Source organism: Athene noctua, unplaced genomic scaffold, assembly GCF_965140245.1.
Source record: "Athene noctua unplaced genomic scaffold, bAthNoc1.hap1.1 HAP1_HAP1_scaffold_159, whole genome shotgun sequence".
Taxonomy (NCBI): domain Eukaryota; kingdom Metazoa; phylum Chordata; class Aves; order Strigiformes; family Strigidae; genus Athene; species Athene noctua.
Genome location: NW_027437630.1, coordinates 176,486 through 198,745, shown reverse-complemented (window position 1 = coordinate 198,745; position 22,260 = coordinate 176,486). Strand labels below are relative to the sequence as shown.

The 22,260-nt window shown below is 63.8% G+C and overlaps 1 protein-coding gene and 1 pseudogene across 3 annotated transcripts; both read left to right on the top strand.

Annotated features, from left to right (window-relative positions):
- Positions 1-1,549: 1,549 nt before the first annotated feature.
- LOC141955351 (C1q-related factor-like) lies at positions 1,550-7,920 on the top strand (annotated as a pseudogene).
- Positions 7,921-9,220: 1,300 nt separating this feature from the next.
- LOC141955358 (kinesin-like protein KIF18B) lies at positions 9,221-21,915 on the top strand. Of its 3 annotated transcripts, XM_074895199.1 has the most exons (16): positions 9,221-9,726; positions 10,328-10,728; positions 13,457-13,614; positions 14,093-14,197; positions 14,471-14,581; positions 16,045-16,242; positions 16,430-16,606; positions 16,997-17,071; positions 17,190-17,299; positions 17,606-17,714; positions 17,953-18,068; positions 18,816-19,030; positions 19,797-20,136; positions 20,888-20,983; positions 21,169-21,359; positions 21,600-21,914. In XM_074895199.1, the coding sequence occupies exons 2-16, from the start codon at positions 10,413-10,415 to the stop codon at positions 21,713-21,715; spliced, it is 2,433 nt and encodes an 810-aa protein (XP_074751300.1). In that variant the 5' UTR covers positions 9,221-9,726; positions 10,328-10,412; the 3' UTR covers positions 21,716-21,914. The 3 variants fall into 3 exon arrangements, with proteins under 3 accessions (XP_074751300.1, XP_074751301.1, XP_074751302.1); XM_074895200.1 differs by lacking the exon at positions 14,093-14,197 and having other exon boundaries at positions 9,222-9,726; XM_074895201.1 differs by lacking the exons at positions 9,221-9,726; positions 10,328-10,728 and adding an exon at positions 12,362-13,036 and having other exon boundaries at positions 21,600-21,915.
- The last annotated feature ends 345 nt before the right edge of the window (positions 21,916-22,260 follow it).

Sequence of the window (22,260 nt, the reverse complement as noted above, 5' to 3'; positions counted from 1 at the left end):
GCCACAGCCACCCCGTCCCCACGCAGAGCCCCTTGCCCACCCCGGGCACCGCAGCGCAGCGCTGGCGGGTGACTCACGCAGCCCGTGACCTCGGCGAGGCGTATTTTTAGGCTCTCGTTAAAAAAGAAAGATAACGAGGAGTCGGGGGGGGACACGCACACGATGGAGAGAAGAACCAGGAAGGAGCCAATGACATGACAGGACAGCTTGGGGGGGGTCACGGGGCTGACAGCACTCCCACCCCAAAATACTCTCCCCCCCCCCAAGCCTCGTTAAGGCCCGGGAATAATTGCCTCCTTAAAGCTGGCTAATTGATTTTTGCACACTGATTAAATTAAAGGCTCTGCGGGAGCTGGGGTGGGATGCAGGGGTGATCGATGGGCTGCCAAGTGTCCCCTTGGTCCCCCCCCTTTTGGGTTGGCGGGCTGGGGTCTGTCCCCCGCTTGTCCCCTGGAGTCTGGAGACACCGCGCGGGTGTGACACAGGAAGGGGACGTGCCCCCAGGGTGGGATTGGGGGGTTGGGCGATGACCTCATGGACCCCATAAGTGCCACCAGGGTTGACACCACCTTGGTGTTGTCACCTGGGGCCACCAAAGCCCCGGCTGCGTGTGTGTGTGTGTGTGTGTGTGTGTGTCCCACCCTGTCCCCCCACGTGTCCCCCTCCCGTCCCTGTGTCCTTCGCTCACCCCCGGCGCTGGCGGCGGCTGTCACTTGCCATCGCGTCCTGCTGTCCCCGCCGAGGCTGATGGAGATGGCAGGCGGCGGAGCGGGCGCAGCCGTGTGTCCCCGTGTCACGAGCCCGCCGGTGCTCAGCCCCCCGGGGACGGCTCTTTTGTGTGGCTGTCACCCCTTAGCGTGGCCCGGCCGTCCCCGCGGTGGCACCCGTGGGTGCCCCATTGTCACCATGGCCTTTGCCACCGGCGGTGACATCCTGTCCTGCAACCCCGCGGTTGACCCCGATGGGTGCTCCTGGGGGGTGGGTGCTTGGCCACGCGAGTGTCACCCGGGCTGTCCCGAGGCGTGGGCGCCCGCAGAGCCCGGCCCTCCGGCGGGGAAACTGAGGCGGGTGGGAGGGAAGGGCCCTGGGTGTGCTCTGGGGACTGTCCCCCGTGGGGACACAGGTGACGGGTCCCATGGGTGTCCCCAGCCGCCGGCTGCCGGGCTCGGAGGTGACGGAGCTCCGGCCCCCGTGGGTGCGGGGCCGGCGGCTGCTCGGGGCCGGGGGTGGCACCGCTTGGGCCCGTGGGGACAGGGCGTGGCTCGGGGTGACCGCGCGGGGATGGCCCACGCGGGTCGGGGGGGGGGACGGGACGGGGCCACGGAGGGGTCCCCAGCGGTGGGGGGGTTCAGGGGGGCAGCCGGGGGCGGGGGGACCGGGGCCCCACGGAGACCCCGGGTCACGGGCGGGTGCGGGCGCGAGTGGCTGCGGGGGGGCGGGGGGCGCGGCAGAGGGGGCGTGTCCCCGCGCGGGGCGTGGGCGTGTCCGGGGCGGGACGGGGCGTGTCGGAGGGGGCGGGAGGGGGCGTGGCCCGGTGACAGTGGGCGTGGCCTGGGCGGGCGCGGGGCGCACCGGAGCCAGCGGAGCGCAGCGGAGCGGCCACCGCCGCCGCCACCCCCGAGCCCCCCCGCGCCGCCGCCGCCCTGCTCCCCCCCACCGCCACCATTCCCGCCCCCGGCCGACAACGCGCCCCGGCCGGGCGGCGGCTCAGCCTGGGCCGCAAAACTTTACTGGCGGCCGCGGCGGGGGTGGTGATGGTGCTGGTGCTGGTGGTGCTCATCCCGGTGCTGGTGAGCTCCGCCGGTACCGACGGACGCTACGAGATGCTGGGGACATGCCGGATGGTCTGCGAGCCCTACGGCCCCGCCGCCGCACCCGCTCCGCAACCGGCCGAACGCGGACCCCTCCCGCCGCCTTCCACCCTGGTGCAGGGTCCCCAGGGCAAGCCGGGGCGACCGGGGAAACCGGGGCCGCCGGGACCACCGGGAGAACCGGGACCACCGGGACCGGTGGGGGCACGGGGTGAAGTGGGACGACCAGGACCACCGGGATTACCGGGACCAGGGGCTACGGGTGCCGTGAGTGCGGCAACCTACAGCACGGTGCCGCGCGTCGCATTCTACGCCGGCCTCAAGAACCCCCACGAGGGCTACGAGGTCCTCAAGTTCGACGACGTGGTCACCAACCTGGGCAACAGCTACGACGCTGCCTCCGGCAAGTTCACCTGCGCCATCCCCGGCACCTGCTTCTTCACCTAGCACGTCCTCATGCGCGGCGGCGACGGCACCAGCATGTGGGCCGACCTCTGCAAGAACGGCCAGGTAAGGGCTGGCCATCCCAGCTACCAGCCCCCCCGCGGGGACGGGAGATGTCACTGCCCCCCCAGCACCGGAGAAGGGCGCTGGGTGCTTCCTCAGGGTGCCCCGTCCTTTTCCCAGCCCCAGGGATGCACCCCCTGGGTGCTCCATCCTTCTCCTGGCCCCAGAGGTGAACCCTCAGTATGCCACATCCTTCTCCCAGTGCTGATGATGAGCTCTGGGTGCTTCCCCCGGGGAGCCCCGTCCTTTTCCCAGCCCCAGGGATGCACCCCAGGGTGCCACATCCTTCTCCAGTGGCAGTGATGGGCTCCGGGTGCATCTCTGGGGTGCCACGTCCTTCTCCCAGCTGCAGAGATGCACCTGCGGCGTGCCCTGTCCTTCTCCTGGCCCCATAGATGCATCCCTGGGGTGCTCCATCCTTCTCTCAGTGACAAGGATGGGCTCTGGGAGCTTCCACTGGTGTGCCCCATCCTTTTCCCGGCCCCAGAGATGTACCCCAGGATGCTCTGTCCCTCTCCCAGTGGCAATGATGAGCTCTGGGTGCATCCCCAGGGCGCCATATCCTTCTCCTGGCCATGGAGATGCACCCCAGGGTGCCACATCCTTCTCCAGTGGCAGTGATGGGCGCTGGGTGCATCCCCAGGGTGCCCTGTCCTGCTCCCAGCTCCAGAGATGCATCCACGGCATGGCCCATCCTTCTGCCAGCCCTGGAGATTTGCCCCCAAGAGGCTCTGTGTTTTTCCCAGTAGCGATGATGGGCCCTGAGTGTGTTCCTGGGGTGCCCCATCCAACTCCCAGCCCCAAAGATGCACCCCAGGGGTGCCCCATCCTTCCTCCAGTAGCAGTTTTGGGCTCCGGGTGCACCCCCGGGGTGCCCCATCCTGCTCCCATGCCCAGAGATGCTCCCCCGGGTACCCCGTCCCTCTCCCAGCACTGGGGGCACATGCTGCCACCACAGCCAGGCTGCCCTGCCATGTCCCCAAGGGTCCCCTTGGTCCTTTCCTTGGCCCCACAGACGTGCCCTGTCATGCCTCTGGGGTGCCTTGGGGTGTCCCCACAGTGTCCCCAGGGTGTCCTGCCCTCCCCGGCGGGGACAAGGCTCCTCCACGGGGGACAGTCCCTGGAGGGGGCAGCTTCTGCCCCAATTGTGGGGTGCAGCCCCCCCGGCCCAGAGCCAGTCCTGCTGCCGCTGGGTGAGGAGACATGTCCTCATCCCGTCCGGGCTGCGAGGGGACACCATGGGGGGACACCCCGAGGCTGGCTCCGTCCCTGTCTCCCGCCCCACTCCGGCATCCCCCCCAGACCCCGTCCATCTGAAAATCCTCCCAATCCCGAGACCCTCCATCCCCGCTGTTTTCGGGTGATGTCCATAGCGCTGCCCCTTTCTCACACTGTGTCCCCCCAGCCATGACCTGAGGCCCAAGACGTGGTCGTGACCCCCAAAACGTCACCTGAGCTCAGTTCCCTTGGGTGTCACCACAACCGGCATCCTCACCGGGATTCATCCCACCCCGCTCCCACTTCCCGTCTTCTCCCAGCATCCAGCCCTGTGGTGCATCCTTATCCTGAGGATGTACGACACCAAATGAACCCAAACTTGCGTTATCAACCCCCAAAAACAGCTGGGGGGGGGCGGGAATTGGGAGTCCTGTCACGGCCACAGCACTTCACCCCTCGGCTCTTAAAACCCCTGAGCCGGGAGGGCAGCAGAGGCAGAAGCCGCTCAGCTTTTTTTCTCCATCCAAACAGTTTAATTATTTTTTTTTTTTGTGTGTGTGTCCCCCACTCCAGTCCCAAATTTTGGAGGGTCCTGGCGACGCTTGGCACCCCTGGCTCTTTCTCCCAAGCAGCATCTGTGTAACTCCAGACTGAGCATCCCCAAAAAAACACTTCAACCCCTTATTCCTCCACAAAAGTATTTTTGGGGACCCCCCCCAAACCTTCCTGCCTTCTCCTGCCCTCCACTGAGCTCTGACCCCCCCAGCCTGGTGGGGGATTGATGCACCCGGACGCTCCTGGATGAATTTCCAGAAGCTACGGAGCCCCTCGACAAGAGGAACTGCACTTGGTCGGGCGCGCGATGCAGCTTAATTAACTGGTTGTTAATTACTAACGAGGTATCGCCGCTCCAATATTTATAAAGAAGCGGCTCGGGAGGCAGGGGAGCGTTTCAGCGGGCTGGCTCCAGCGGGAGAGTTTCAAAAAGGTACCCCAAAAATACCCCCAAAAATGAGAAAATTGGGTTAAGTAGGGATTTGTTACCAAAAATGCTCCATCCCTGGCAAAGCTGGGGGGTCGGGGGTTGCCGGGGTGTTTCCTGGTAGACAGGGGTCGATGCCAGCCTCCTCCTAGGGAATTATAACTCGGGGGTGTCCGTCTGACCCCCCCACTTTCCTCTGGGCGCTGCTGGTTCTGGGCACAGCCCCTCACCCTGCATCGGGGCTGGAGTTAATGAGAGCCAGGGGAGCCCCGGCGCTGGGAGGGAGCTGCTCCTGGTGGTTAATTAGCATTAATTATTCTTATTTGTAGTAGCCCATAGACAGGCGAGTGGGGCAGCGGGGTGGGGGCGGGTGCTGGACGGTTGGACGGACGGACGGACGGGGTCGGAACGGGGCGGTTCTGGGGTCCCCGTGGTGGGGGTGACTGTGGCCCCGGCTGCCTCGTGTAGCCAAAGGCCTGGGGAGGGGCACAGCCCCGGGGGGGTCCCTGTGGTTGGGGGCCTGGGGACAGTCCCCAGGGGGGACCCCCTTGCTTTGGGGGGGGATTCTGGAGGCACCCAGTGTTGTGCCTGGGGGCCCAGGGGGCCACCTGCTACTGCCCCCAAGGGTGCTGGGGGGCACCCACCGCCATGCCCAGAGGGGTCCGAAGGGGGGCACCCACTGCTGCGCCTGGGGGTGCTGGGAGGGCACCCGGCATATGTCTGGGGGTGCTGGGGGGCGCCCGCCACTACACTTGGGGGTGCTGGGGAGCGCCCACAGCCACACGTTGGGGTCCTGGGCCACGGTGGCCGTGGCACGTGGGGCACATGGTGTCCCCGAGGCACCGAGCGTCACCGCGAGCAGCTCAGCCCCGCTGCCCCCCGTCCCCCTGCCAGCCCAGGGCCCTGGGGCGCAGCCGGCCACGTCGGGGACCATCCCAGTGACCCCAGGGCTGGTGACACCCCCCAGCAGTGTCACCGGGGTCAGTGACAGCGGCTGCAGCAGAGCCAGCTGCGGGGGCTGGGGGCCATGTCCCCCCCATGGTTCCCACCCCCCGGGGCTGCGCCGGGCTGTGGCACGGAGAAACTGAGGCACAGAGCAGCACGAGGGGGATGAGACCATCCGAGGGGGGGACTTGGTGGCAGCCCCCACTTCCTCTGCCACCGTGGTGCCGGGAGCGGCTCAGGCCAGCCTGGCGCTGCCATTTGTCTTCCCTGGTTAGCGCGAAGGGCTGGCGGGCACGTGGTGACGAGGCAGCTCCTTAACGAGGGAAGATGGATGGCACTGGGCGGCTCTGGCTGCAGGGGGAGGGACACGATGGCAGCAGAGCCCGGCACCAAAAAGCTTCCCCTCGTTCTCCCTCGCCCCTGCTTCTTCCTCCCTCCTCTTCCTCAGCATGACCCTCTGTGAGGCAACACCCCCCGGAGATTGGGACACTGTGACCCCCTGAGATTCACCGGGTGTCCTCCCCCAGGGATGGGGACCCTCGTGGTGGCGGGTTATACACAGGGTGAATATTAACAGGGTGATAGTGTTGGTGATGGCACGAGGGATACGGCTGCGTGGGTGAGAGCACGGGACCACCTGCTGGGACATCGGTAGGTTCCAGAGTTAACAGTGTCTGAGCACGCCATCGCAGGCTGCCTGTCGGCTCGGGGAGATGAGGAGAGGACCCTCCCCACCCAGCGTGAGCCAATTAAGAGCCCATTGTTGTCGGTTGTAATTAGGAGCATCTTCTCCCCAGCGCGTCGCTTTTGCATTTATTTCATTTGGGATTTTACCTGCCGGCTTGTCGCTGTCACCCAGCGCTGCGCGATCTCCCGGCAAGGCGCCGGCGGAGATTTGATTACCCAAATAATTCTGCAGTGGCAGCAGGCTCCAGCCACGGAACTTCTTTGCCAGGCAGTTACGGCACCTCCGGCTCTGCCGGCACCTCCCGGCCTTGTCCTCTGGCACGGAGGAAACATTTCTCGTGGGGAGCATCCCGCCCCCCAGCAGGCTGGGATCAGGGTGAAGAGCGAGGCTTGTTTTGGGGGGATTTGAGCTCAGCCTCGCTACACGCTCATGGCCCACAGGGAGCTCATGGGAAGATGTGCAGGAGAATCAGGTTGGTTGGGGCCGGGCTGGGCTTGGAGACGCAGTCCTGTGTCCGAGCCGGGGTCCCACATCTGAGCCACGGTCCTGTGTCCGAATCCAGAGTCGGGGTCCCAGCTCTGAGCCACGGTCCCGCAGCTGCACTAGGTCAGGGTCCCGTGTCCGAGCCGGGGTCCCACATCCAAACCCGGAGATGGGGTCCCGTGTCTCAGCCGTGGTGCTGCATCCGAACCCAGGGTCGGGGTCCCGTGTCAGAGCTGTGGACTCACATCCAAACCCGAGACGGGGTCCCGTGTCTGAGCTGTGGGCCCGTGGCTGAATCTGAAACCGCGGCTCCATGTCTGAGCTGGGTCCCACATCCCCATCGGGAGACGGGATCCCGTGCCTGAGCTGTGGTGCTGCACCCCAGTCCGGAGCCGTGGTTCCGTGTCCGTGCCGGGGTCCCCCCCGTGCAGACCCAGGGCTGGGGCCCCGCCTCCGAGTCGTGGTGCCACACCCGAGCCTGGGCCTGTGGCCCCAAACCCAGCGCCAGGGCCCCAGCTCGGAGCCTGCCCGGTCAGGGAGAGGCTCCGGGCGGTGCTGGGGGCAGCCCCCTCCATCCGGGGTGCGTCACCCGTGGGGGGGGTCAGGGCACCCCACGCTGCCCCGGAGCTGGCGGGCGCTCTCCCTGGCTGCGGCTGAGCCGGGACCCCGGGTGTCCCGTGGGACCCGGGGCAGAGCCGTGCCCTGAGCCGGGTAACGCGGGTGTCCCCTGCGCAGGTGCGGGCCAGCGCCATCGCGCAGGACGCCGACCAGAACTACGACTACGCCAGCAACAGCGTCATCCTGCACCTGGACGCGGGGGACGAGGTCTTCATCAAGCTGGACGGGGGCAAAGCCCACGGCGGCAACAACAACAAGTACAGCACCTTCTCCGGCTTCATCATCTACTCGGACTGAACCCGCACCCACAGCGTCGCCCCACGGCCCCCCGGCCCCACGGCATCGCCCCATAGACCTCCAGCCCCACGGTATCCCCCAAAGACCGCCCAGCCCCACAGCGTCCCCCCACTGCCGCCCAGCCCTAGAGCCTCCCCTTTGCTCCTGTCCAGCCCCACGGCATCCCCCCACAGCGATCCAGGCCATGTGCGGTGCCCCAAACCCCCCCTTTCCCATTAGCTCACCCCACAGCTGCTAATTCAAGGCTGGGGGCCCGCAGGGGGCTGGGGACCAGCAAGAGGCTGGGGGACCCCCCTGCGCTGCCCCACTGCGCCCCCATCCCCTGGCTGTGCTCCCCGCTTGGCCCCGTGGTGCCCCACTCCTCGCTGCCCCCCCACGCTCGGGGCAGTGCCGGGGCCGGGGGTCCCTGCTGGCGTGTATATATGTACAGGACGCGCAGATGTCCATACGGGTGCCCCCCTGTCCAGCCCCGTGCTGGGGGGCTGCGCTGGGGCAGGGGGGAGATGCCTTGCTGCCTGACCCCAGGGCTACCCCATGGTAAAGCAGAGCTGTGACCTCTCCCCGTCTGCTGTCTGTGTCCCCGCGTGGGGCAGAGCCAACATCCCCCAGCCCAGGGACAGGGTCCACCTGCCACCCCCCCAGTCGACCCCGCTTGGCTTCCTGAACTGGCCCGGCCGGGGGTGCCGGGAGAGGCTCCCCTGTCCCCAAGCGCTGGCGTCTTCTCTGCCACCTCCAGTGCAGACAGTGGGGGTGCCACCGCCACCATGTCCCTGACCCAGAGCCCAGGTGGCCCCATGAGGGGTGTCCCCTCAGGTACATGCGTCCTCACTGCAGGGGGGAGGACGTGGTCCAGCCCTGCAGAGCCATGAGGACCCTCTGGCACGGTCACCTGTCACCGCTGCTTCGGTGCAGGCAGCGATTCATAGAAACAGACTCTACAACTGGAGTAGAGTTACACAGCAGGTATGTTTGTATGTTTACTCCGGCCGGGGTGCAAGGGGATTTCTCTGCAAAGCTTGCACCCCCACAGCACATTTTACCAAAAACTTACCAAGTGTGGATATCCATATTCATTGGATTACACAATACAAATATCCATGTGCATGAGTGAGGCTGGGTTGGCTCTAGATGCTGGTGTCAGCAGTTGATGTTCTCTGCCCATTGCCTCCTGGTGGGTGTCTCTGGGGTCTGTTGGAGGAAGGCTCACAGTCCTCCTCACCTTGTACTTTTCCTTGGAGCATATGCAGATTCTCTCAGACAATATCTTGAACAACAAGAGTGGTTTTCAGCTGGTTTACCAACTCTATCTTACCTAAAAGCACCAGTAGATCAGTTTCTACTGCCGATACGTGGCTGTCTACCCACTACAAAGACTCAACTTGTCAGAACCCATCTGCTTTCCAAGGACATGGCTCCTATTTTTGCCAAACATAGTAGTTCTTGGTAAGTTTCCACAGAAAATGCTTTGTTTAGATGCACACAGTAGCCCTTGGTAAGCTTCAACAGAACAGTCAGGGCAAGCAGGATTCTTAAGCAATATTCAGAAATTATTTTAAGTTGCTCTAAGCTGTTATAAGTAAATCAGTTTCAAAGCACGGGATCATTTCCTTGTATCAGCAGGACGCCGCCCAATTCAATGAGCCCCTGCGGTGGGGTCAGAGGACAGGAGCCGCTGGGGCCCCCTGGGTGGCCCTGGGGACAGGGTGCACGGGTGGGTGTGTGTCCCCCGGCGGTACCGGGGCTCGTTTCTCAGCACCAATTCCCCGGGAGCAGCAGCGGCCGGGCAGCGGGAGCTGCTCAGGGCCGGGGCTGTCAGCTCGGAGCTGGGAGGAGAAGGCTGCCGCTGCGGCTCGCTGTGGCAGGCAGCAGGCGGCGACCCCGCGCCCCTCAGCCCTGCCGGGCCCTTGGCTGGGCTCTCTCCGCTGGACAGCGCTCGGGCCGCCGGTTCTCCCGGCCGCAGGGGGCCGCCACGGCCGGGACGGCGACGGGGAGGGGGGAAAGATGGCGGCCAGGTCGGGGCCGCGGGACTACCGCTCCCATGGTGCAGCGCGCCGGGCGGACAGCCAATGGGAGGGCGAGGCGGGAAGAGCGGCCAATGAGGAGCGAGGGCGGGAAGAGCGGCCAATGAGGAGCGAGGGCGGGGCCTGCGCGGCCGTTGGCAGCGGAGCGGCGGGAGGGTCCGTTGAGGCGTTGGGTGCGCGGGGGGGAGGAGCGGGAGCGCGGGGGGCAGGTCGGGGGCCCTGGGGGCAGGTCTGGGGCCCTGGGGGCGGGTCTGGGGCCCTGGGGGCGGGTCTGGGGCCCTGGGGTGGGCGGGCCGGGGCTCGGAGGGGTGGGGAGGGCTGGGAGTGCCTGCGGGGCCGGGGGAGGCGGTGTGGGGGGCCGGGGGCCTTAGGAAGGGCCTTGGGTGGGCAGAACGAGGGGCCCGAGGGAGGCTGGGGGGGCTCGAAGGTGGCAGCGTGGAGGGGGGGGCGGGCTACAGAGGCCCGAAGGGGAGGGGGTGGGACGGCGTCCCTGGAGGGGGCGGGCAGGGCTGTGGGAGGGGGTTGTGGGGGCCTGAAGGGGGTGTGGGGCCGTGAGAGGGGCTGCAGGGACCAGAGGGGGGTGTAGGCCGGGGGGGACGGGGCTGAAGGGGTCGGGCCGTGGGCGGGTGTTAACGGCAGCTCTGGGGGCACCAGCGGGGGTCAGGACAGGGAGGGGGTGCGAGGCCTTGCCCAGCTGTGGGCTCCCCTCCACCCCCTCAGCCTCAGCTGACCCATTCCCCCCCACCCCCCCCCACAGTGCGTGAGGCCCTTGGGACGTTGGAGCCCGGTGCCGTTGTTCTCCAGGCAGTGCCGCGCCCCCATCGCAGCACCCCCCTGTCACCATGATGCTGGGGCCCCCGCCCCAGGAGGGCTCTGTGGCTGTTGTGGTGCGTGTGCGGCCCCGCGCTTCCTGTGAGCGAGAGCGGGCCGCACGCCCCGTCCTGCATGTCGTTGACCAGCACATCCTCGTCTTCAACCCTGAAGAGCACAGTGGCCCCCCCAGCAGTGTGCTGCCCACTCACGGGCCCAAGCACCACAGCAAGGACCTGAAGTTTGTCTTTGACCGAGTTTTTGGGGAGGGGGCCACGCAGGAGGAGGTGTTCCAGCACACCACCCACGCGTTGTTGGACAGCGTCCTCAATGGCTACAACTGCTCCGGTAAGACCCGGAGGGTCCTCCTTTGATCAGAAACCCAGAATAATCCAGGATAATAAAGATCTTGAAGCTCCTCCTGTCCAACCACAAACTTCACACTGACCGTTCCCGACTCCACCAGATCCCTCAGTGCTGGCTCAGCCCGACTCTTCAACCCCTCTAGGGATAGGGACTCCCCCCCTGCCCTGGGCAGCCCATTCCAACGCCCAACAGCCCCTTCTGCAAAGAAAAACTTCTAAAATCCTTGCAGGAGCTCCTGTCCCATCTGCTCCCAGGCAGGGTGGACTCAGTGGAGCTGTTCATTTATTGTGGAAGCCCTAAGCAGCTGGGGATATGAGGGTACACAACAGCAACACGCAAACATGCAGCCTGAAACTTGGTGCTGGCACCAAGCTGGTGTGACTGTGAGTGTGATCGGGACAGGGACGATCCTGACATGGAAATGTCGAATCTCCCCCTGGGGAGCAATGAGGAGAAGCAAAACCTGAATAAGAGCAACTTCCGGAGTCACAGGATGGTTTGGGTTGGAAGGAACCTTGAAAGATAATCCAGTCCAACCCTCCTGCGATGGGCAGGGACATGTGTCACTAAATCTGGTTGCCCAAAGCCCCGTCCAACCTGGCCTTGAACCCTGCCGGGGGGGGGCAGCCACAGCTTCTCTGGGCAGCCTGTGCCAGGGCCTCACCGCCCTCACAGGGAAGAATTCCTGCCTTACGTCCAGTCTAAACCTGCCCTCTGTCAGTTAAAAGCCGTTGCCCCTTGTCCTGTCACTGCAGGCCCTGGTAAAAAGTCTTTCTCCGACTTTCCTACAAGCCTCTTTCTATACATTGAGAGGCCTCAGTAAGGTCTCCCCGAGCCTCCTCCTCTCCAGGCTGAGCACCCCCAGCTCAGCCTCTCCCCGCAGCAGCGCTGTCCCAGCCCTCAGACCGTTCCCGTGGCCTCTGGCCCCGCTCCCACAGGTCCATGTCTGTCCTGTGCTGGGGACCCCAGAGCTGGATGCAGGGCTCCAGGGGGAAAAGGATTTGTGGGGAGGAAATGGTGAGGAGGGACCTGGCTGGGCTGGAAAAGCAGGAACAGTGGGAGGATGAAGACAGAGGAGTGCAAAGTCTCCCAAGTTGGGTCTGGGGCTGCATCTGCAGGGACATTTCTAGCTCAGACAGAGATGTAGGTAGACTGGATGCAGGTAGAGTTGAGGATTTCCAAAGGAGGGCCCCAGAGATGAGCCAAGGGCTGGACAGAGAGGGGAGACTGAAGGAGATGGGTCTCTTCTCCCTGGAGAGGAGAAGAGTCCGGGGCGAACCTCATCCGTTTTTGAGGACTTAAAGGGCAGCTTTGGAGAGGATGGGGGCTCTCTGGTCACAAGTTGAAGACAAGGGGCAGCAGGGACATGTTGAACCAGGAGAGGTTTCATCTCAGTAGAAGACATTTTTTACAGTGAGAACATTCACTGGCACAGCCTCCCCAGGGGCATAGTGGAGTCCCAAGGGCTGGGGGTGTTCAAGATGCCATTGGACAGGGTGCACGATGATCTCATCTGGGCTCCCCTTCCCACAAAAGCTCAGACCAGATGATCTCTCCAGGTTCCTCACAGCCTGGGTGTGCTGTGGTTCTGTGATGCTGGGGGCCACAGCGGTGCTGGAGGGGATGGAGGTGGGCGTTGGGGCAGAAATGAGGCTGGGCAGGTGCTTTCCAGGCATTCTGAGGGACAAGGATGACATGCTCTCCGCTCTGCTAGGGTGGGAAGGATGGCGAGAAATCAGGTGGATCTGTGGCGCAAAGAGCCCCTTGCTTTTGCCATCCCTTCGCAGCCCGAATCGCGGTGAGGGGCAGAGCTTTGGGAGGATGCTGGGTTTGGGAGCGGGATCTGGGGTGAAGCAGACACATCTTGGGGTGCTTTGGGGTTTGCCGTGCCCCTTGTGAGCATGCCGCAGGCTGGCAGCTCTGTAAAGCCAGGTCTGAAAGCTCCTTGCTGGGTCTGAAAGCTCCTCGCCTGCCGCCGCAGCCCCCCGTGCTGTTGGCAGGCTGTCAGCAGACGAGCGGCTTAACGAGCACATCACTTGTGTGAGGCAGCACCGTGCGGGAGAGGCTGCTCTCCTGTCTAATCATGTGCCGGGCCGGGCACTGGGACCGGAGGATGCTATTCCTGGCTCTCCGGCATGCTCTGCGAGCTGCTGAAGGCTGCCTCTGTCACTGTGCCCACCTGGCAGGCACGTCTCGTGTCTCTATCTGCATAAAATAACTCCAGGATCCTCAAACGAGAGTTGCCAAGCCCCGAGTGCTGCTATTGGGGGGACGGGCTGAGGCTCTCTGGGTTAGTGTGTCCTGCTCTGATGGTGACGCTTCAAAGAGTGTTGAAAGGGGGGGTGGGGGGGTGAGATGAATTACCAGGTCTGGAAGAAGAAACGCCTTCTGGGGAGAGGTGGGGGAATGGGGCTGCTCGGCTTGTTAAAAAGAAGGTTCAGGGGTGACTGGAGCATCCAAGCACGTGATGGTTTGGGGACTCGTTCTGTCTCTGCTAAATGAGAGAGGCTGCAGTGAGAAAAAAAACTGCACTGAGGGGTCGAGTGGCAAACGCGGAGGGGAATTGGCTTTGGCTTCTCTCTGCAAAGGCTGTGAGCAGCCCCCGCCGCAGGGGTTGCTGCGGGAAGCTCTCCTCTCCGGCAAGGAGTGCACTTTCCGCCGCTCCTGTTAATTAACGATCGTTGCAACCCTCCACCCTTTCTCTTCCCAGTGTTTGCCTACGGTGCGACAGGAGCAGGGAAAACCTACACCATGCTGGGCTCGGAGGAAAGCCCTGGCATCATGTACCTCACCATGGTGGAGCTGTACAAGAGGATCGAGGCCAGGAAAGAGGAGAAGAGCTGTGAGGTGCTCGTCTCCTACCAGGAGGTACGCCGCGTCCGAGCCGGGTCCCCTCCTGCCTCCGGGTCACCGTGACTGGGACCTGGGGTTGATCCAGACCCTGCAGTGCCACACTCAGGGTACCCGCTGCACTGACAGCTGTGCCCGGTGTTCCCAGGGCAGCCTTAGAGCTTGGCTGGAAGCAGGCTCACCCACCCAGTTTGGAGAACTGGTGCTGCTGGTTTCTCCCACCTGGAGCCTGGGGCATTTTCTGCTCCTTGCCGTGGTCCCCGAGCGACGAGGGCTTCCTGGCTTTGGAGGAGTGGTGGCGCGGTGACTTGCCAGTGAAGCCCTCCCAAGCTCTCCTCTGCATTGAGAGCCCCCTCAGCTGCTCTTGGTGTAACGAGGCCCCAGAGGTGGCATCGGGGGGACACCAGGTTGTGCGTGACACTGGGGCACAAAGTTCCTCTCCCTGCTCCCCGTTGGGTAACCAAACCTCAGCCTTCCGTGGCGTTCCCTGCTCCAGGTGTACAACGAACAGATTCATGACCTGCTGGAGCCCAAGGGCCCTCTGGCCATCCGGGAGGATCCTGAGAAAGGAGTCGTGGTTCAGGGTCTCTCCTTCCACCAGGTGGGTAGAGAAATGGGCACAAGGTCTGGGCACCGCTGCGCCTGCACCAGTTCTGACAGCGGATGCGTGTCCCGGGGCCGTGGGGGGTGTGAGGGCGCGGGGGTGCCATCTGCGCGGCTCCTGGCGGACAGCAAACGCCACCCTGAGCTGAGAGGAGCCCCGCGGAGCTGCAGGATGCCTCAGCCTACGCCGCCGTGGCTGCTGGGTGCTGGGTTGTCTCGGTGCTTGCGTACGGGCTGCGCTGACGCCCGCCCTCTGCCCGTTCTCTCCCAGCCCGCGTCGGCAGAGCAGCTGCTGGAGATGTTGGCCAACGGCAACAGGAACCGGACGCAGCATCCCACCGACGCCAACAGCACCTCCTCCCGCTCGCACGCCATCTTCCAGGTGAGGGCTGCGGGTTGCAGTGTCGCTCGGGATTTGTGCTGAGAAGGGGGCGAGGGAGCCAGCCTGTGCCAGGACCCGGGGTTCCTGCCCCTGCTCCTGCTGTGCCACAGGAAAAATCGGTGGGTCCTGGCCCTGAGAAGAGAGGTGTGGGTCTGGGCAGGCCAGTAGCCAGCGCTGCAGCAGGACAGCACACACTGGTCACGCTGGTGGCCACGTCTCCCAGACAGCCCCAGACTCCCAGCTTGGTGTTAGGGGTCCCAAGGGCTGAAATTTCCCTTTGTGCTTTTGTCTCTTGTCAACTCAGCGTGTGGGAGCTGCACCTAAAACCTTCCTCAGAGCAAAGGGGCCGCGTATCGCTGGCTCCTGCTTGTGCCTCCCCCCAGGTGCCGCAGGCAGGCAGTCTGCTCCGTCGTGTCTCCCCCGGCTCTGAGCCGGGAATTCCGCTCCCCCGGGGCTCTGTGAATTTGCTCCCCGGTTTCTCAGTGCTCTCCTACACAAACCTGCCAGTTGATTTCAATTCCAGCCAGGCCCTTCCCCGAATTAGCAGGGCCGTCACGGCTGCGTGGGGAGACAGAGGGCTCTGACTGCAATTTCATTCTGAACCTGGTGCCTTGCCCGTTGCTGCTTGCAGGGGGAAGTCCAGGTGTCTGGATGCTTTCCCAGCCGGGCTTGTCACTGGGTGCTGGATTCCCGCCTGCCGTGAATCCATGAGCTGTGCTGGAACTCTGCCCTGCCCGGCAGGCAAACCACAGTCTGGTGAGGATGCAGGATCGGTTACCAGCCTCCAGCATCTATCTCTGTGGCACCTCCAGGCCATGCAGGAGCCGCTCCTGGGGGGCTGAGGGGGTTCCAGGGCGGTGGGGGAAGTGTTTGCTCCTCCTGGGAGATCTTGAGAGATGCTGAAGGGGAAGTTACGGAGCAGTGCTGTGGGTGACTCTCAGTGGCTGTGTCCCTCCTCGCCTGCACCAGCTGGGAACTGGGCTGGGCACCGCCAGCCCTGCTTGGATGCCTCCCTGGGGCACTGCGAGGCTGTGTCTGGGGGCTTGCAGCCCCCACTGGCATCTGAGATTTCTGGAAAAACCCACAGTCGGAGTCAGGGCTGGGGCTGCCACCGTGCATGAGCACATCCTGGATGATGCCAGGGCTTTGGGTTGGGGTGTTGCCCTTTGGGGACGTGACCAGCTGTACCCCACTCGCTCACCAAGTGCAGGAGACGCTGATTATTTTCCGCAGCTCTGTCCCGTCTTGCGAGATCCCTTCCGTGGCTTTGCTGCTCAAGTCATCGCCGAGTTTTTGCTTGTCTTCTCAGCATGCCGGGCCCCTCCTTTCCTGCCGCTCGATCTCACGCCTGCGTGATCCGCTCCGCCATCGTTTCACAAACATTGAAACCGGTGATGCTGGCTCCAACCAGCAGCCCCACGAGCCTGGTGGAGCTGCAGCCTCACCCACCTCTGTCCTCGCAGATCTACGTGAAGCAGCAGGACTGCACTGGCGGCCTCGCTGGCGACCTGCGAGTGGCCAAGATGAGCCTGATCGACCTGGCAGGCTCGGAGCGAGCTTCGGTCGCCAACACCAAGGGAGAGCGGCTCCGGGAGGGCGCCAACATCAACCGCTCGCTGCTGGCCCTCATCAACGTCATCAACGCCTTGGCTGAGGCAAAGGTAACGCTGCTCCTCGCGTGGCCCCGCCGGGGTGGGCGGGTGAGCGCGGTGTCCTCCGGGGATGGTTCTGCCCGCGCGGTGAGGGTGGCAGCCTGGGCTGGGCTCCGAGAGGTGCCGTGGGATGAGGGTGGCCGCGCCCTTGCGGCACAGATTTGGAGCTGAGCAGAGCCTTGATCTCTCGGTACAGAGCAGGAAAAGCCACATCCCGTACCGGGACAGCAAGCTCACACGCCTGCTGAAGGACTCCATCGGCGGCCACTGCCGCACCATCATGATCGCCGCCGTGAGTCCCTCCGTCCTGGCCTACGAGGACACCTACAACACCCTCAAGTACGCCGGCCGGGCCAAGGAGATCAAGGTGTCGGTGAGGATCTGGCGTTGCGGCGGTGATCTGCTCTGTGTTTGGGAGCGGCTGGGGATGGCTGGGAAGGAGCCTGGTTTGTGGGGGGGGAGGTTAGTGGGTGCCTCCCTTATCCAGCTTGAGTTTTCCAGCCCTGGGGGTGCCGCTCTGGGCAGACAGCAGCGGATGAAGCTGCAGACAGTGTGTGCCCTGTCTTCGTGTAAAGCTCCTCAGCCCAGCACCCAGAAAGGCTTGTGACTGCGGCAGCAGGTCCCTGAGCGCAGCTCCTGTCCACTGCAGCCACCCTGGGGCTCCCTGGGGAGCCTGGAGGAGGCTGAGCACCTCCAGCACTGGGAGAGAGGTACGTGCAGCCCCAGTGCTGCTTTAACCTCTGCCTTGGCCCTGTCTCTGCAGCTGAAGAGCAACGTGACCAGCTCTGACGGCCACGTTAGTAAATACGCCGTCACCTGCGAGCGGCTGAGAGCGGAGGTGAGATGCTGGCGGGGAGGGGAGGGCTCTCGCTTTAGCTGTGGTTTGCTGGGGACGTGGAGCTCTGAGCTCCTGGGCTCGTGAAACCATCTGAGCAAGAGCTGATCCTTCCTCGCAGGTGGCAGATCTGCGGGCGAAGCTCCGGGTCTATGAGGACGCTGCCCGGGAGTCACAGAACCAGGCTCTGGCGCCGCTGGCTCCCTCCGGCTTCCCAGAGGGGCTGCCCAGGTGAGGCTGGTGGGGAGCAGGGACAGAGCTTGGTGGGACCTCCTGGTGTGCCCCGAGCCTGTGGGGTTTTAGTGCTGGTCAGAGCCCAGGTGTCCATTAGAAAGCAGAGGAGCTTCTTTACTGGTGTGCACGTCACCTCGACTGGGCTCGGGGGCAGTTATGAGCGTGGCAGAGCACAGTGCACAAAGCTGGGCTGCAAAGGCCTAATCCTCTTCTCCTTGATCCATCCCAAAACTTCTTGGGCAAAGTGACAGCTTCCCCAGAGGATCTTCTCTGGCTCAGTGGCTGCTTCTCTGCCTTCTGCAGGTTGGAGGAAGCTGTCCCACAGACCAGCGTGGCTCAGAGGAGTGATGGAGAGCAGCAGGAGCTGGGAGCTGGACAGTCTGTTGGGATGCCAATGGAGCTGGAGGAGGAGGTGAGAGAAGGGGTGCTGTGATGAGTGGGGCCTGGTGGGGGGCTCACATACCCTCGTGGGGTACCCTGGGCGCGCTGGGAGAGGGCAGGAACTCACCCGGTCCACGGGCTCCTGGCTCAGCGTGTGGGGGGCTGTGGACTGCTGGCAAAACCCCTTAACTTCCCAGCTAACGGGGAATTTGGGGAACAAACTCAGCTCAGAGATGGGCTAATGCTGCGCTTTTGGGTGATTGCTCCAGGCTCCAGAGGAAAGGCCTCCCAGCAGCCCCAGAGCAGCCCACCAGACAGACGTCCAGCTGGAAGGGAAGACACCAAGGTGCCTTCTGCAGGGGTTGTCTGGCAGCCGGGCAGAGACGTGAGTGTCCTCGTGTCGTTCCCACATGTTGCTTCCTCATGTTTGCCTGCGGAGGACGGGCTGCCCACCCTCCTGTTGCATCCTGTAGCCATCCTAAGGGCTGTCCAGAAGGACGTGGGACCAGGTCTTTGTCTGCAGATGACAGCCGGCCCTGTAAAATAAGGGATTTGGCTCCTGGAGATCTAATCCCATGGGATAGTCTCTCCTGGAAATGCAGCAGTGAAGGTTTCCAGGCACAGCCACCGTGTGAGCCTTAAGTGCGCGTTGTTAGTCCTGAAATTACCTCTGCGAAGTCTTTCCTCTTGCCGCTGCTCCCCCGGGCCCTGCCCTGGCAGGGCTCCCGTGGCACCATCTGCTGATGTCTCTGCCCCAAGCATCTTGGCAGAATGAACCTCTTTGGAAAGGCCTCTTGAGGGAGGCTGGCCTTGACGTGTGCCTGGATCTGTCTGCCTCTGCCGGAGCTGACAAGTGTCTGAAGCCCGGCAGAGCCTGCAGGTGCCGTTTTGTCCCTGTAACTAACAGGTAAACACACAACTCACAGCTCGGGTTGTCCAGGAAGAGATTTACAACTTGGGTATCTCTCGACTTCAGTTTGCCTCTCTTGCCCCAAAACTCTGCTAACAGGCTCTGCCCCGCCCAAGGAGGTGTCTCAGAGGTGACGCTGGTGCTGCTGGGCCTCCGTTACTGGTGACGCTGGCTCACGCTCACCTGCTAACTGGTTCTTGGGTCTGTCTCTCTCTGTCCCAGGCTCCTGGCTGCCGTCCTGAACGTTGCCCGAAAGCAATACGCCCTCCTGAAGGCTGCCGCCCTCCTCACTCCTGCCATGGTCTCCGAATTTGAGGACCTGGAGCGCCTGGTCAGTCAGGAGGCTGGTGTAAGCGGGGAGCAAGCCACGTCTGCAAAGGGAGCCGCAGAGATCGGCGGGGCCAGCCCTGCCCAGAGGATGCAGCAGGGCTGTGAGGGTGAGAAGCTGGGGCCGTCGGTGCTGCCCCCTCTCTTTTGTCTCGGTGTGCGCTGGAGGAGCCGGTGGCGGGGGGGCAGCTCCCAGCTGTGGGCACAGGGCAGGGAGATGAGTTTCTCCTGACTCCTCCTGACGTGGCACCCAGCGGGTTCTGCCCAGAGCGGCTGCAGCCTCGCTTTGTAGAGCGACTGGGGCTGGCCAGCACCGCCGGGAGCCCGGGGCACGGCCGGAGCCAGGAGCAGCCCTTGTCTCCGGGGAGCTCAGCATGTGTGTGCGAGTCAGCATAAACGTGAGGGATATTTCTGCTCCTGGAGACCAAAACAGCAGTTCTGATCCTCATTTGTCCTCCTCTTGTTTACTCCTCCATGGAACATTTGTCCCAGCCAGCCTGGCTGTAGCCTCCCAGCCGGCAGCCTGCATCTGACCAGGGCTGAGCTCTCCCTCCTCATCCTCAGGGCCGATGCACGATGCCCATAGCGAAGCCGTGGGCGCTGCAGACCCTGTGTTCCGGGCACAGACCGGGCGTTGCCGCAGGGCACTTGCTTTGGGCCCAGCCTGATGCCTTTAGGATTAGTTGTGCTGGCTCTTTTCCTCTCGGTTTAAGGTGGTTGGATGGAAACACCCGCTGGCAAACGGCTGCTGTAGGGCTCGCTGGGCTGACCTCCGCCGAGCTGTGACGGGGGGCTGTGAGGGGGATGCCCCGGGCTTTGCGGGTGCCTGGGAACTGCAGACAAGGAGGTGACTCTGTTTCTTCTCTGCTCCTTCAGCCCAGGTGTCTGTCGCCGTGCCCAGCACCCCCGGGATGAGTGGCACCGTGCAGCGCTTGCAGGACCTCGCTGCCCCCTGCAGCCCCACGTCGGTGGCTCCTGGCCCGATTAAGAGGAGGGGGACTACAACAAGTCACATGTCCCCGGTGTCATCGGCTGCCCAAAACCGCCGCACGCTGCCTGCTGTGCCCGTTCACAACCTGAACGAGACTTTTGAGGTCTCCAACAGCAGTGGTTCACCCAGCGTGGCCGAGGCAGCTGCCTCCAGCCTGCCAGAATTCTCCATCTGGGAGAGCGTCCAGAGCCACCTAAACAAGCAGGACGGCCCCGTCGTGCCCCAGTAAGTGCTGGCCTGGGGGGGTTAACTGTGGTTTTGGGGCTCCCCCCTCCACGATCTTGCTGTCTGGGTGAATCCTCCGTGGATCGCTGCAGCTCTGCTAAGGGGGGAGACTGGGCAGAAAACACTCAGCCTGCAGACAGGCAGCCAGCGGTCCGAGCTCGTGTGTGAATCGCTGTCAAAGATATAAAAAACATTCCAAGGAAATCTATTTCTCCCTTTGGGGCCCTTCTGGAGCCCCGCGTGCTGGCTGGGAAGCAGGTGGGGCCTCACCTCTGCTCCCAGAGAGGTTGGAGCGAGGGTTGGGACTGCACACTCTGGGGTTTTGCGTTTTATTGTTTAGTTGGTAGTTTGGGGTTTTTTATTGCCGGTGCTTCAAAGGGGCTCTGGATTTTCCAAAGCTCTGTGAATCTGTGAGAGCATCCAAAGGCAGAGATGGGCATGGCCTTGGTAACGCAGGACACCCCGAGGTCTCCCCGTCTCCTCCTGCAGCTCTAGGAAATGGTTCCTACCGAGGGAACTGGGGACACTGAGGTCCAGGGGAACAGCCCGAGCACCTCAGGGAGCAGCAGTAGCCAGGCGGCTGACGCCTCCTGTGCCGCTCTCCTGAGGATTTACCCCTCTTGGAACGGTTTTCCCCTACAAAACCGGGCAGGTTTCCTGTGACTCCTGTTCCCTGCGGGCGGATGGTGTTGGCCTGGCTGCCTCGCAGCCTCACGAGAGCGGGCACTAACTCCCTTCTCCTTGGCCGCAGAGCCTGTGCCCCGGTGTCTGCCGTGAAGGGTTCCTCCATCCCCAGGCCCTCCGTGGTCTCCAAAGCCCCTGCGCAGAAGCGGAGGCGAGTGGAGAGGTGAGGCAGCCGCCGGCCCCCCGTGCCCCAGAGCGCCCCGCGCAGGCAGCAAGGGCTGGCAGCTGCCTGGGGCTCGAGCCCCCGTCCCTGCCTGCGTCGGCCCCACCTCACCTGTGACACGTGGGGACGCGGGGGGGCTCCGCCCTGAGCCTCGCGGGTTTAAAACGGCCCCTTTCTCTCCACAGCGCTGCTCCCCCCACCCTGGGTGGGCTCCAGAGCTGCAGCACCCCGAGATCTGCGCAGCCCTCCCGCGCCCCTCCGCTCCCGGGCAGGCGCCTGGGGAAACCCTCTGCCCGCAGCACCACGGGCTGCAAGAGCGTTCCCTGCGGCAGGGCAGGCACCAAGCGGGCGCTGGACCAGCCCCCTTCCGGGTCAGGTGAGGAAAATACCTCGAACTGGGAGGTTTGCTGCTGGTGGAAGATGCTCTTTGGGGTTTGCTGCTTCCTGGCTGTAGCCAGAGCCTCGGGGAAGGCTGGTGGGTGCTTGGGGAGGGGCAGAAAGGAGGAGGGGGCTGGCAGCACCTGGATCTCTGTCGGGGCGGGGGGGGACGGGACCTGGGTTTGCTGCTTTTACCCAGCAGCTGCCTAATGCACTTCCCTCCTCTTTCCATCCTCAGAGCATCCTGCGGGCCCTCTCTCCTGGAAGGGCAGCAGAAGGACCACCAAAGAGCTCGTGGCCCTGGGCAGTGCCCCCCCTGCTCCCACCCCCCAGCCAATGAAGCTCTTATGCTGATGGCTCCTGCACCCAGGATCCCCGGCAGTGTCCCAACCCAGGTGCCAAACTTCTTCCTTTCTCTCGTAGCCCTGTCCCACCCTTCCTGCAGCCACACAACAATTCCTGCAGCCCTTCTTGTACCCCTGCAGTCACCCCCAGCCCCCTCCTGTTCACCGTCCCAGTTACGTCCCCTGTCGTATGATACTAAGAAATAACATGTATTTTTAATAAACCTTTTTCGTTTCCAACCAGAGGGGAGAGGGGAGACGTGCGGCTGTTTCTTCTCGCCTCCCCCTCGCCCAGGGAGCTGGGATGGGGAAGCAGCTCCCGTCTGAGCGGGCCTGGAAAAGGCCCTTGCTCGTGGGGGTGGGCTCTGTCGGGGCTTCCCCCATCTCCCATCATCCCCGGGACCCCGTGGGTGCCTTCTGCCCCCTCTGCTGTGCCAGGGGGGCTCTGGGGCGCTCGCTCCGTGTCCCAGAGTGCCGGCAAGCACCGGCTGCTGCTGCTTTGCGGGGCGAAAAGTGTTTCTGCTACAACCCCATGGCCACCATCCCTGTCTCCGT

Bases quoted from the DNA above. Each gene is read 5' to 3' on its own strand.
- LOC141955358 (XM_074895199.1), top strand. From the start codon at position 10,413: ATGATGCTGGGGCCCCCGCCCCAGGAGGGCTCTGTGGCTGTTGTGGTG. The intron at 16,243-16,429 runs GTAACGCTGCTC...CTCTCGGTACAG, and splicing joins ACGCCTTGGCTGAGGCAAAG to AGCAGGAAAAGCCACATCCC. The intron at 17,715-17,952 runs GTGAGAGAAGGG...TGATTGCTCCAG, and splicing joins CAATGGAGCTGGAGGAGGAG to GCTCCAGAGGAAAGGCCTCC.